Genomic DNA, 14,336 nt, shown 5'->3' on the forward strand with positions numbered 1-14,336 from the left:
TGTAATGTTTAGGATTTGGTAGATGCCTATGTAGCCTCTGTATCTCCATGTGATCCTATTCATAATATAGTAAAAACTGATTGCAATTCAGCAATGTGTTATGGTTCCATTCCACCCCATATAAGGCTGGCTTTTGCTGCTTTGCACTGATTGTTGTCTAATACATTCTCATCTTTAATCTAATATAGTTAAATAGTAGGACATGATTTGACTGACTTCCCTGACAAAAGTCCTTTGTTTGTCCGTTAATGTGGAGAATGTATAAGTTGTTTGCAGGCGAATAGAGCCTGCAGTGTTCACAGCAGCATGTTCTAGAGACTTTCTCTTCCTCTAAATCACATTATTTGCCGGTATGTGGATAATACTGAACATTGTACCAGTTTGGGAGACAGAGCGTTGTCTGAAAATGTTAAACCAATTAGCACATCACAAAGTTAGTGCCTGTATGTTCACAGACATCAGCATAGAAAATATAAAAATTGGTGTGTTCTGGTCTGTTCTGTGACAGTACATTTCTGTTTATGTATTTAGCAGATACTTTTATCTAAAGCAACTTACAAAAGTGGAACAAAACCAATTTGTCAAAGAGCCAACAATGTTCGTAATATACAATGCCAGGTTTATTAGACAGCTAAATGAAGAAATAAGCTATAGAAGAGGAGAAATGCAGAGAAGACAGTGAAGTTAAATGATACAATAGAGTTCAAAGACAGTCAGTGAAGTATAATTAGATTCCATATGAAGTTATCTAAATGTTTAGCACAACAGAAATTATGATTCCAGTGATTTTATAAAGGAACCATGATTGAAGAATATCCAATTGGATATATAAGAAACCTGTGGCAGTATGAGTTTTCTGAACCTGGTTTTTGCTGATTCCACAAACTCATGTGCGACTATCAAACGTTCTCTCTTAGACCACTTGACACTTCAAATAATCTGTGATGTTGAAGAAACATACTGTCATGTGCTGTTATAGGAGAGTTACCTAGCCTGACTTTGACAGGATCAAGTTGATAATTAAGTTGGAAATAGATTCCTGTCAGACCAACCAAGGCCAAGAATACCCCAGAATACACACACACACACACACACACACACACACACACACACACACACACACACACACACACACACACACACACACACACACACACACACACACACACACACACACACACACACACATGTTTGTTTTTGTGAATTGTGGGGACTTTCCATAGACTTCAATGCATTTTACACTGAACAAACTGTACATTCTATCCCCCTACCCTGCCCCTACCCCTAAACTTAACCCTCACAGGAAACTGTGCAAACTTTTACTTTTTCACAAAAACTCATTCTATATGATTTATAAACCCATTTACATTGTGGGGACCGCTGGCTGGTCCCCACGATGTAGGTGAACTCAGGTTTATATTACATCATGGGGACATTTGGTCCCCACAATGTAATATAAACAAAAGCACACACACACACACACACACACACACACACACACACACACACACACACACACACACACACACACACACAAGTGCTAGATATAATGAACTGAACATTCTGTTCATTATGCGGAGCTGAGCTTGATCACACCTTCACATGTTGATTTGTCATGATGAATACTGTAACATACAAACGTATAAAAGAAATTGATACGTGCATGATTTTACATAATATGAGCGTCTGGCAAATATATTGTAGACTAATACAACCCAGCCTCATTCTTAGTGCGTACTTAAGAGTGTAAACAAATAGCTATTCCTCTCTTGACTGACTAGTGTAATATCATTTTGAGAATGTATCTTTGAATATGAGCAAATACAATGCAAAAAATGGCACTACAGTGTTGTTGTGGGTGGGTAACAGGGTGTTGTTAAGCTTGCTAAGCTGTTTTGAGTGGTTGTTAGTTGTTTGCCTACTGCTACAAGTCAAAAGTGCCCAACTCCATGTTTCTATATGACATTCTGCTGTCTAGATGTGGCTAGAGTCCCTCCTTCAAAAAGTGACCTCTTCAAAGTAATAGCATGCTTCTCCTGAACAAGATGCATAATTTGAGGTATTATTCATGTTTTTAGCACACACAGTGTGGGAAATGTACATACTTTCATTCTCATAACTTGATGTTGAGTATTAGCAGTAATAGCTGTGATTCTTTTTGAAGAAAGCACCACTATAATGACTCCACAATAATGCACCACAATAATGACTCCTCTAGTCTCTGTTACTGGCCTTGAGAATCTGTTTTTACTCCCGTAAATCAGCTGTTTTTCACAGGAAGTGTCCATTTTCTGAAGCAGCTTTTAGAAACAATGGAAGGATGTTGCTGTTAACTGTCACAGCAGCTGTCCTCTTTCATGCTTTTTAAAAAATGTTTTAAGTAGTGTTTTACTAAGTAGTAGCTCTAAGTAGTTCCATATATTACAATTTTACACCAAAGAACTAAATAATGCTTTTGACAAATCTGTTTAAAATTACTTACGCTCACATGAGATTAAAAAATCCAGTCGTGGCTTAAAAGTTTTTTTATTGTATGTATAAGTGTGTTTCCCCCTTATGGTGCAACCATGTTGAGAGATCTGTTCCCTTTATTTTGGTAACTCCCATATTAATAGACACTTAGTTATGGAATAATGTAATCACATGACAAACAAGGCCGAATGTTTTGCTATTCCAAGATGCAGCATACATGCCGATAGGTGTCAGCAAAAAGTGAATGAGTCATCAGTCAGAATTTTATAAAGTATGGTTCAAGCCATACTAGCCAGTAAAACATCCTAAAAATTTTCTTGGTGATCAACCCTCTTGTTGGAAAATATAACATTAATATATAGCATTAGACTTGTTGTGCAGTCATCCAAACATGTATTCTACATGTACTTATTGATCTTGGAAGAGCACCCTCATGTTTGTTAAGCTTAAATATGATGTCATTGAATGTTTTCTGATAGGTGTGATTCTGTTGATACATGTCAAGAGTGCTGCATGCTCTATGTGTTGGAAAGCTGTTTCATTTTATATCAAGATAAATGCAGTTATGTTATATAATGATGTGTGTTTATATTAGTAAACCTGGGCCTTTAGACAGGAAGAGTCTGTGAACAACAGGTGATCTATTCATCTTTTGTATGCATGCAGTTTAAGGGTGAGTTTACCTAAAATAGTAGATGCTACAATAATAGACAGACGTGGAAATAACAGTGTCAGTCCGCAACCAACCATGCAAGAAACATCGAGAAAATTAGTGCAATTATGTGTACATTTTGTGACTGGAATTTCTTAAAGTATTAACTACTGATTATTTCACAAATTTATTTATTTAATAAAACAAACTTGAAAATACAGTTCTTCTCATGAATATGTAATGTAGTTACTAGTAAGTGATTCAAACAAATCTTTTTCAAATATTTGATGCCAGGAATCTCAAACTGGTAAATCTAGTGATTAGTTCATTTTTAAAAGTGTTTATTGAAGCAACAACTTGCAAATATTAGTTAAAACGACTTGTGAACATTTCCAAATTGTAAATGGTGACTAATCCTATTTGAACTGGCAACCCTAACTAACCATCTCTTTGTGTGTGTGTTTTTGTGTGCAATATGAGTCAGATGTTCAGTTAACAGACTGTAGGTGTGCCGTCTGATGCTAAGACTAGTAAAAATGTAACTTATTATCATTTAATCAATATTGGTTTTCAGCATCTACAACTTTAAACATTGGCTTTTGTATCCTGAAAAATGAGCTAATTTCACTAGGGATGTTGTTTTTAGAGCATGTGCATGTGCTTCATTTCCTTGTTTTTTTTTCTTGCCTGGTTCTTGAGGAAGCAGCTTTTGCTCTATTGATCAACTGTCTAGCACTCACTGTCCTGAAAGACAATAGCTGCTTTTCCAGGAGACCCAGGGGTCTTATCAGGCCCACTTCCTTTCAGGAAAGAGCAGCTGTGTTGCTGCACAGGCTGTGACACTGGTAAAACAACAATTAAACGCACAGTATTTCTGTAGCTTAAAAGAATAGTTCACCCAAAAAAAAAAAAAAGAAAAAAAAGTCAAACATCATAAAGACAAAAAGCACTATGAAAGTATTCTAAAATAATTCCAAAGATGAACAGAAAAAGATATATTTAGCAGAATGCTCACATTACTCTTTTACATAAAACAAGGTAAATTGATATGGACAATGTAAAAGCTCCAAAATGACAAACAGCATAAAAGAATCATGTTTCCATATAAATGTGCACTATATTTCAAGTCTTCTTAAAGGGTGAGTTCACCAAAAATGAAAAGTTTGTCATCATTTACTTTAATTAATCTTCAAAACACAAGAGAAATTTCTGTTACTCCATTGAAAGTCCACATAATCCAAATTTTGACAACACAAAAAGGTCATAAAGGCATTGTTAAAACTAATCCATATGAATCAAGCAGATTAATCCAAGACTTGTGAAGAGATATGATCTCTTTATGTGATGAACAAATTTAATTTAGACTTTTATTCACATCTAAATGATTGACATACATAGAGCACATCAAATAAACACAGAAGTTTAAATGTGCACATGATGCGCAAGAACCAATGAGGTTGAGAACCAATAAACAACAAAATTAAGTTATTTACTGAAAATCTAATGGCTTGTACTTCAAACTATTTCCCATTAATCTATTCCCATCATATTGCTTCAGAAGATATGAAATATCTTTCCATTGTATGGAAAGGAGAAACTTGGACATTCTGCTAAATATCTAATTTTGTGTTCTACTGAAGGATGGATTTCAAACAACATGAATGTGCGTAAATGATGACATTATGTTAATTTTTTTGGTGTACTATTCCTTCAAGTCATGTGATTGCACACAAATTCCTGACAGTGCTTTAAGGTTGGCGTCAGAAGGCTCTGTCAATGATTTTTATGGGACTGCCCACTCATGAAACAGCCCTGTTTTAAGTAAGATGTGTCCTTGCCCAGCCTGCAGAGTTCCCATAAAATATAATGTGAATAGAGACCTCCTGCTTCCTCTGCAGGAAAATGGGAGGGAGTGCTATGAGGTCACTTTCAAAACATGACTCCCATTCAGACAACACCACAGTGGAAGATTTGTTTGAGTTATTTGCCTGCTCTGAGAAGTCACTGTTCCCGTGTTCAAAGTGGAGAATATTATTCACAAAGCTCTTATTTTTATGGACCAGAACTAAATGAAAGAATGAAAGGTACAGGGTTAGAACACATATTTCCGCTGATTTGACTTGACAAGCAGTAAATAACAGTCAATCTTTTGACCTCACTTGATAGAATGTATGCTTCTCATCATCTTAAAAATCTAAAGATTTATCACTTAAAATAGTGTAGTTGACAAATATAAACTTTGTCTATATATACTTGTGAATTTCTTTACAAACCTTTAAAAGAAAAAAAAAAAAGCTGTTTTGGAGCAGATAATGAAAGAAAAGCAGCAAAAAAGTGTCAAGGATATGTGGAAACTTCTTTTATATGTTCATAATGCTTCCCAGGAATCACTTCATGAAGTTGAATCAATGTCCAAGTGTCTCAAGTTGGAATCTGTGGATGGCAACTTTGGAGAAGCTTAAATTAGTCAATACATAATTTACATACTTCCATTTGTGTTATTTTGTAGGTTTTATGATGTTACTATTATTCCAATTTTTTTTTTTTTTTTTTTTTTTTTTTTTCCTATCGTAAAACAGTTGTCAAATATTCTTGCAAGAAACAGAAGCAGAGAGTGCTACACGGGTGTCTTTATATAGCCACTGGTGCTCATTGGATGTGATGGAGGTAAACATCTTCTTCTTTAATGAAGAAGGCTGTGTTGACGAAACACGTAGATCTACTTTTAACTTGTTTTAATGATTTAAGCCCAGTTCATTAAAGGCTTTTTACTTTACCACGTGAGTGCCTTGGAAGTAGTTTGTCTACATACACTGCCCTCCAAAAGTTTGGAAACACCCCTGGCAAAGTGTGGTTTTGGACCATATCAGTATAAATCCTTATAATTTTTTGGTGCAAATACATTGAAGTAACTTGACATTATCATTGAAGACCAGCAATATACATGTCAAAGTCAGACATGCCCCTATGCCAGCTGTGATGCCTGGTTACTGGTTTAAACTTGGCCCAGGTCTGTAAAAGATTTTTGGGTCAGCACACCTTAATAGCTTCAACAATCGATTGCCAATTAAGTTTAGAATACAATGAACAAATTAGAACCCAGTTTAGGTCAGATAGCTGCTAATGGTGGATATTATGATTAATCGAAAATGTATAAACTGTTTATATAATATAATATGTTTTCGTAGTTTGTGTTGTCCCTTATCAGTGCAAAATGATCACAAATTAAAAAGGATTCATGCTAATATTGTCCAAAACCCTACTTTTCTAGGACGTTTCCAAACTTTTGGAGGGCAGTGTATTTGGCCATTTCCAATTTTTGGGAGGGGGACTTATCCCCCTCAATGTCTATGGTGGTTATGGCCCTGTCTTGTAGTATAAATGTTCAGTTCTTTGTAAAACGGTGGATATGCTTTTGTTTTTGTGAGCTTGGCATGTTTGTAGCATGCTAGTTAAGAGGCGCAGAGTTAGACAGGAATGTGTTTTTCCCTTCTTGCCTTGTAATTAGGCTGTTACCAGCAGACAAACACAGTGATACCTCTCAGCTCACAGCTGGAGGGACGGGGAAGTCCTGCAAGCTGCAAATCAAGAGAACACGCTTTGAGTTGACAGGCTAGACTGTAGTCAAAGGGACTGGAAACCTGGTTAGCTGCATGCACAACGTGCTGCATTGCGCCAGACACAGTCAGTCTGTCCAATGCAAAACATATTGAAGCATTCGAGTTTAGTCTCCACATGGTACCGTTACTTTGCTCAATCAGTGGAAAAAACAGCTTTGGCCTGTTAAATGTGATCAAACGGTACGCAGTATGTTTTTAATTAGACACAGCCTTTGCCAGCAGGCCCAGCACTACTTAAACCAGTGTAGTGCTTCTGTTTTGTTTTTTCTTTGGCCCAACATTCTGCTCATTATATCCTGCATTTAAATGGTTTGCTGCCTTTGTGGGGTCTTTGTGCTCGAATGACATGTCCGAGCCTGGTCATATTAGCACTGTGTGAAAAAGGAAGTGTCTAGTGGAATGTGCCTGGGGCTCTGTGAAAACAGTTATGTGTAACATGCTTCCCCTCCTCTGTCAGAGGGTGTGTGTGTTTTAACTATATTTCCATGGCCTGCTCTGTCAATTGGTATTGAAATTTAGCATCTTAAAGGATGTTCACAATATGTGTTATTAATAACATATGAGGTGAGTGTTATATATTAAAATCATTTAAAAATTAATGTAGTGGTGCCATGATACAGTGATACAGTATATTAGATGGCAATTTTGTACTGTGGGGACCACAATTAAAACTCAGAAATAATTAATGAATGAGAAATATTTAAAATTCTGCTCTAAGGTCACTGATCTGTCACAAGATGAAGAAGATGAAGACGAAGGTACACAGGATCCAATACGAAGTGATTTTAATAATACATTAAATACATTAAACATAGGAACAGACAGAAGGTTTGACAGTGTGTGAAACAACACGCAAACGTCGACCAACAACTGAAGAGTGAAACAGAGCAACTTAAATACACATTGATAATGAGATGATAACAAACAGGTGTGATGATTTGATGAGCAAAGAAACATAAGTGAACATAACTGAACATAGGTGTATCATGATCAAATAAGCAAATTTAAGACATTGAGTATTGAACCCCTTTGTACAAAAGGTCAGGATTTCTTCATTTGAGATGCAAAATGCTTTTTATCATTCTCAAATCATGCTGGAAAATATGATCATCAGGTTCTGTTCATGTCAGCTCAGTACTAAAATTGTTATGCTAAAAATATAAATTGGTCTCAGACTTTTTGACTCTACCGTACTGGTCCAAAACACACAGTAGCATCACCATGGTACCATGTCCAAAGAAAACTCCTGTATTCCCTCAGCAATATTCTGTAGATGCACTGAGCAGCAGAATTTTTATACTTCTTCATTGCCTATATTCTTGTCTGAAAACAATGTAATTAAGTTATTTGGCTTTACATAGCGTGTTGGACAATGATGTTTACAATCCATGCAGATGGCAAGCAATTTATAACTCAGCAAAAAGCAATTTATAAGTCAGTAAAATTAATAATGCTATAATACTATAATTGTGCAATACTACAATTACAATTTTGTAATTTAAACCAGAATATTACACAGAGCAAACGTAAAAATGAAGAACAGTAGAGAAAGTGAAAGCAGGTGTGACACGAGACAGAAAATGCATCATTTTTCTATAAAATGTCTGGGAACATAAGCAATGAAACACCATACATAGAACAGCACAAAGACCATCCAAGCATTAACAGTAATGCATAACCCAAATATTCTACAAATTAAAAAGATCATGGTATACAATGAGGCACACAATTTACTTGTTATGAGGGGTAAAGCTGTATTTCTTGTCAGCCATGTCTTGTTTTGAAATTACCCATTAAGTTCGACTGGACAGCTAACCACAATTTTGAGGTGATCACAGAAACCTCAGGACAATGTGTGCAGTCTAAAAACAACTATTTCTATGACATAAGACCAGAGCGTGTTTCAGCTAGAAACTGTGTCATCCTGGCTTATACATCATTGCTGTGATCTAATAAACATGCAACACCATTACCTATCAGCCCATGTCAATTGTGACACTCCAGGACCATTGGCTCTTAACAACTGAATAACCCTTAAAACATTCACAGTGACCACATATAGACCAAAAACATCAATCAACTGGTTTAGAGATGCTTTTAGGTTGCAGGTCACCAGCTCTGCAGCTCCCAAACAACTTTTTTCATTAGTCTTATGTTTTTTATGGCACTGAAATTTTGTATTTTGCTTGCAGGTATGCTGATTTGTCCTCTGGAGGGGCAACATAAGGCTCCATAAAATGACCCAATCAGTGCACATATCCTCCAAACTGCCAAGTAAGTAAATGTTTTACTCGGTAGATTAAAATATGTTTCAAGATGACCACACCTGCTATGTTGTGCAGTCGTGGCCTAATGTTTAGAGAGTCAGACTGGTAACCCAAAGGTTGTGAGTTCAATTCTCAATACCGGCACCTAGCAAGGCACCTAACCCCCAATCGCTTCCCAGGCGCCACATCAAAAATGACTGCCCACTGCTCCGGGTGTGTATGTCCACAGTTCGCAGTGTGTGTGTTTACTACACACAGTTCCTAATGTGTGTGCACTAACTGGATGGGTTAAATGCAGAGGACAAATTCTGAGTGTGGGTTACATACTTGGCCTTTACATGTCACTTTCACTTTCATATTTGCATTGCAGATCTGAGTGCCCCTTTTCATTGCTCTAATGAGGAAGAAACAGATCAAGGTGGCTCCTATTCTGTACAGACACCCTACGGATTCCAACTGGACCTTGATTTTCTCAAGTATGTTGAAGAAATCGAGAGTGGACACAGCATTCGTAGAGCTAATGTGAACCTTCGGAGGGGATCTCGGGGTGACCGTGGGCGGAATTTGGGTATTGGGGGCCGGACCAGTGGCTGGACGTCCACTGAGTCCCTTTCCTCAACAACCAGTGAGAATGGCCAGACTAGCCAACCTTTTCTCCAGAGCCCAATTACATCACCTAGTAAATCACAACCACTTTCTCCATTACCAGTTATCAGTCCCAGTCAACCTACTTGGTCCAAAGTGCCACCACCACCTCCACCACGCAACCCTAGGGTAGAGAGAACACTTCTTGAAACTAGCCTTCGTCTGCAACAGGAGCAGAGTCAGTTTTCAAATGGTTTAGGCTCTAATTTGTCCGACCTTTCCAAAGTGAGTTCCAAAGCCAGTGGATCTAATAGGGACTTCTCTGTAGCTTCTTCCCAGCTTGCTTCAGATGCTCACTTGCTACAGATATCACCTGTTGTGCAGACCCCCCTCTCTGGGATCTGGACCAGAGCCAGTCCTCAGACATCTGGAAGGAGCACTCCAGCCTCGAACTCAGGAACATTGCCTCCTGGACAGCTTCAGACAGTGCGAGAACAGATGGCCACTGCTCTTAGGCAGCTGAGAGAGATGGAAGAGAAAGTGAAAGGAGTACCAGCTCTAGAAAGAGAAGTTGCCATGCTCCGTGCAGAAAAGGAAAGGTTGGCTCTGGAACTTCGAAAGAAAACAGAAGAACTTGATACAACGCTCAAAATGCAAGTCTCCACTGAGGCAGTAGTGGAAGCCTTTCAACCAGGACCCCTACCATCGCCATCACTTTGGAATAAAAGGCCAGAATGCAAAAGTGATGAACAAGAAAAAAAGGAAATAAGGAAACTAACCACTACTCCTGTAGAAAAAAGATCCATATCAGTAGGTAGTGATATTCCTCTTGAGGCTGTGGTAGTCTTCAATCGTCAAGCACTCAAGGATGCTGCTGTCGAAACTACTATTGATGTTAGTCATGCAGCTATTGAGACTGAGGCTAGTGTCATGCATGATGAGGGAATTCAGACTGGAGTGGATACAGAAGATGTGGCAGTCTGGGTAATAGAATCATTTCTAGGGTTAAAAAGTGAGACAGAACGAGAAATTGATACCCTGCAACACACTATCAAATTTCAACAGGAGTCAATCCAGGTTCTTGAGACACAATTAACTCAGGTCAACCAAGATCTTGAAGCTTTAAGGGCTCAGGAAATTGAGAGGACATCCAAGATTATGTTGGACAAAGAGACAATAGCGAAACCAGAGACAGTCAATGCCCAAATGGAAACATGTCCTGCTGAAGTTTGTTCAGTTGGAGTGTTGTTTCCAGATGTGACTGACCCGGAGTACATTTCTAAAAATGACCAAAGCATTCAAACAGATCCTGTGGAAACTTCAAAGGAAAAAAACATGGCGCTAGTAAGCATTGGTATCCAGTGGGAATCTCCCTGTGTCACAGATATACAAGACAGTGAAGAACAGACTTCTGCAGAGAGTAAGCATTGTTATTTTTAAATGTCAATAGATTTTTTTTAACTTTCGTAAAGCATGTTCATGGTCATACTATGCACAGTTATTCCAAAGAAAAAATTGTCTTATTAAGATAATTGCTCTGCTTTTGCAGTGCAACTATACTGTTGTAGGTAATGCAGCCTCTCTAACATGTTGCCATTAGTTAGCACAGTAACAAACGCAGAAATAATTTAAAGTCGTTTACTATTCATGTAATAAAGGTCACGGCATGATTCAGTCAATACAGAATGGATAAACTCAAATCCGACCATACATTTATTTCTTTATCTCAAAAGTATTGAAAATGCTGTTTCATGTTGATTTAAATAAATCTGGAAAACCCCTTTAACAGTGATTTCTTTGCAATAAAGCTGCAGGCCCTCTGAAATCTATCATGAAGAGGAAGGATGGGAGTGGCGCTGGTGCAGTTTCCAGTGGTGGCAAAAAGAGCTTGAAGTTTGTTGGAATTCTAAATGGAGGGTGAGTTGCTAGAGCAGATATTTAAATAATGAAATATTGTTAGGCATGATACCAAGTGCCTTTACCATAATAACATCAATGTCATTAACTGTGTCCCACGACTTATTGCTTTTATAAAATGGCAACAACAGTAATATCATAAAATACAATTACATTTATGAATTACAATAAATACTTTTATGCCAAGTAACAAATGTATGTATATCACTTCCTTCCAACATGGCTCTTCCAATTTTATGATACTATACTGAATTTCTCCACCTAAAATCTTGCAGGTATGAGTCGACCTCTAGTGAAGAGGATGAAGAAGAGGATGAAGAGAGTTCCTCTGATGGAAGTGAGGCTGGTGCATGTTCAGACAGCAGTGTGGAAGAAGAGGCAGCTCTAGAGGATACATCTGAAGAAGAGATGAATATAAATGTGGATGAAACTGATAGTGATGAAAACATGCCAGCTGGGACTGAAGATTTAAAGGATCAGGCAGAGGAAGTAAAGGAAAAGTAAGTGCCTGTAGATTTGTGTGATGACATGTTCATATCATAAAACAGTTTGCTCTGTGCTAAAAAAAAAAAAAAAAGTCCAAAAATATTGTTGACTCATCTTGTACTAAAAAAAAAAAAAAAATATATATATATATATATATATATATGAAAGTGATTTCTGAGATATGCTGTTGAATGTGGCAGTAGTGGTAACTTATGAATGTATATACAGGTGCTGGTCATATAATTAGAATATCATGAAAAAGTTTATTTCAATAATTCCATTCAAAAAGTAAAACTTGTATATTATATTAATTCATTACACACAGACTGATATATTTCAAATGTTTATTTCTTTTAATTTTGATGATTATAACTGGCAACTAAGGAAAATCCCAAATTCAGTATCTCAGAAAATTTGAATATTGTGAAAAGGTTCAATATTGAAGACACCTGGTGCCACACTCTAATCGGCTATTTAACTCAAAACACCTGCAAAGGCCTTTAAATGGTCTCTCAGTCTAGTTCTGTAGGCTACACAATCATGGGGAAGCCTGCTGACTTGACAGTTGTCCAAAAAACAACCATTGACACCTTGCACAAGGAGGGTAAGACACAAAAGGTCATTGCAAAAGAGGCTGGCTGTTCACAGAGCTCTGTGTCCAAGCACATTAATAGAGAGGTGAAGGGAAGGAAAAGACGTGGTAGAAAAAAGTGTACAAGCAATAGGGATAACCACACCCTGGAGAGGATTGTGAAACAAAACCCATTCAAAAATGTGAGGGAGATTCACAAAGAGTGGACTGCAGCTGGAGTCAGTGCTTCAAGAACCACTACGCACAGATGTATGCAAGACATGGGTTTCAGCTGTCGCATTCCTTGTGTCAAGCCACTCTTGAACAACAGACAGTGTCAGAAGTGTCTCGCCTGGGCTAAAGACAAAAAGGACTGAGTGGTCCAAAGTTATGTTCTCTAATGAAAGTAAATTTTGTATTACCTTTGGAAATCAGGGTCCCAGAGTCTGGAGGATGAGAGGAGAGGCACACAATCCACGTTGCTTGAGGTCCAATGTAAAGTTTCCACAGTCAGTGATGGTTTGGGGTGCCATGTCATCTGCTGGTGTTTGGCCACTGTGTTTTCTGAGGTCCAAGGTCAACGCAGCTGTATACCAGGAAGTTTTAGAGCACTTCATGCTTCCTGCTGCTGACCAACTTTATGAAGTTGCAGATTTCATTTTCCAACAGGAAAATGGCACCTGCACACAGTGCCAAAGCTACCAGTACCTGGTTTAAGGACCATGGTATCCCTGTTCTTAATTGGCCAGCAAACTCATCTGACCTTAACCCCATAGAAAATCTATGGGGTATTGTGAAGAGGAAGATGCGATATGCCAGACCCAACAATGCAGAAGAGCTGAAGGCCACTATCAGAGCAACCTGGGCTCTCATAACACCTGAGCAGTGCCACAGACTGATCGACTCCATGCCACGCCACATTGCTGCAGTAATTCAGGCAAAAGGAGCCCTAACTAAGTATTGAGTGCTGTACATGCTCATACTTTTCATGTTCATACTTTTCAGTTGGCCAAAATTTCTAAAAATCCTTTCTTTGTATTGGTCTTAAGTAATTTTCTAATTTTATGAGATACTGAATTTGGGATTTTCCTTAGTTGTCAGTTATAATCATCAAAATTAAAAGAAATAAACATTTGAAATATATCAGTCTGTGTGTAATGAATGAATATAATATACAAGTTTCACTTTTTGAATTGAATTAGTGAAATAAATCAACTTTTTGATGATATTCTAATTATATGACCAGCACCTGTATATACTCATGATGAGGGAGGAGAGAGAGTGAGCAAGAGGGAGATTTGAAGAAAGGTTGTAGAAAGAGAGATGGCTGAGAGACATTACAAAAGAGAACAGTTCAGAGTAATACCACTGGAAAAATAAGGGTTATGATCAGGTAAGATCTTTAGGACCTACATTGATATTAAGTAGAGAAGCTTTCCAGCCCTGGAGAGACCTAAGCAGGAAGGCCTGAAACAGACACAGAGTTTGCATTGTTTTGGCTCCATACGTGAGTAACATTGTTTCACAGAACCAAGATATGCTGTTGTTGTTGTTAGCTATAGTAACAGGACAGTTTTTAGTGTCATTGTTTGTCTGGAGCTGCTGTGCTGCTGGCAACTAACAAACTCTTGCTTGTATATACTTCTGTGTACTGTTTGTTCATTTTCTGTTCTTCCTTGTTGTTCGTCAACTTCGCATTATTTTTTGCGAAGCATTATTTTTCTTCTCTTCAGCTATGATAAAAAGACATTCGCACATCTTATATG

General features: G+C 37.7%; 1 protein-coding gene across 1 annotated transcript in view; it reads left to right on the top strand.

The window, feature by feature from the left end:
* The window catches only part of kank3 (KN motif and ankyrin repeat domains 3), a 28,372-nt gene that overhangs the window by 1,621 nt on the left and 12,415 nt on the right, over positions 1–14,336 (top strand). The window contains exons 2-5 of the mRNA XM_067395340.1: positions 8,937–9,018; positions 9,382–11,016; positions 11,405–11,513; positions 11,789–12,013. Of these exons, the coding sequence (XP_067251441.1) occupies positions 8,982–9,018; positions 9,382–11,016; positions 11,405–11,513; positions 11,789–12,013 (2,006 nt within the window). The 5' untranslated portion in view covers positions 8,937–8,981. The remainder of the gene's footprint in view (positions 1–8,936; positions 9,019–9,381; positions 11,017–11,404; positions 11,514–11,788; positions 12,014–14,336) is intronic.

The sequence above is a fragment of the Chanodichthys erythropterus genome, chromosome 9 (assembly GCF_024489055.1).
Source record: "Chanodichthys erythropterus isolate Z2021 chromosome 9, ASM2448905v1, whole genome shotgun sequence".
Classification (NCBI taxonomy): Eukaryota; Metazoa; Chordata; class Actinopteri; order Cypriniformes; family Xenocyprididae; genus Chanodichthys; species Chanodichthys erythropterus.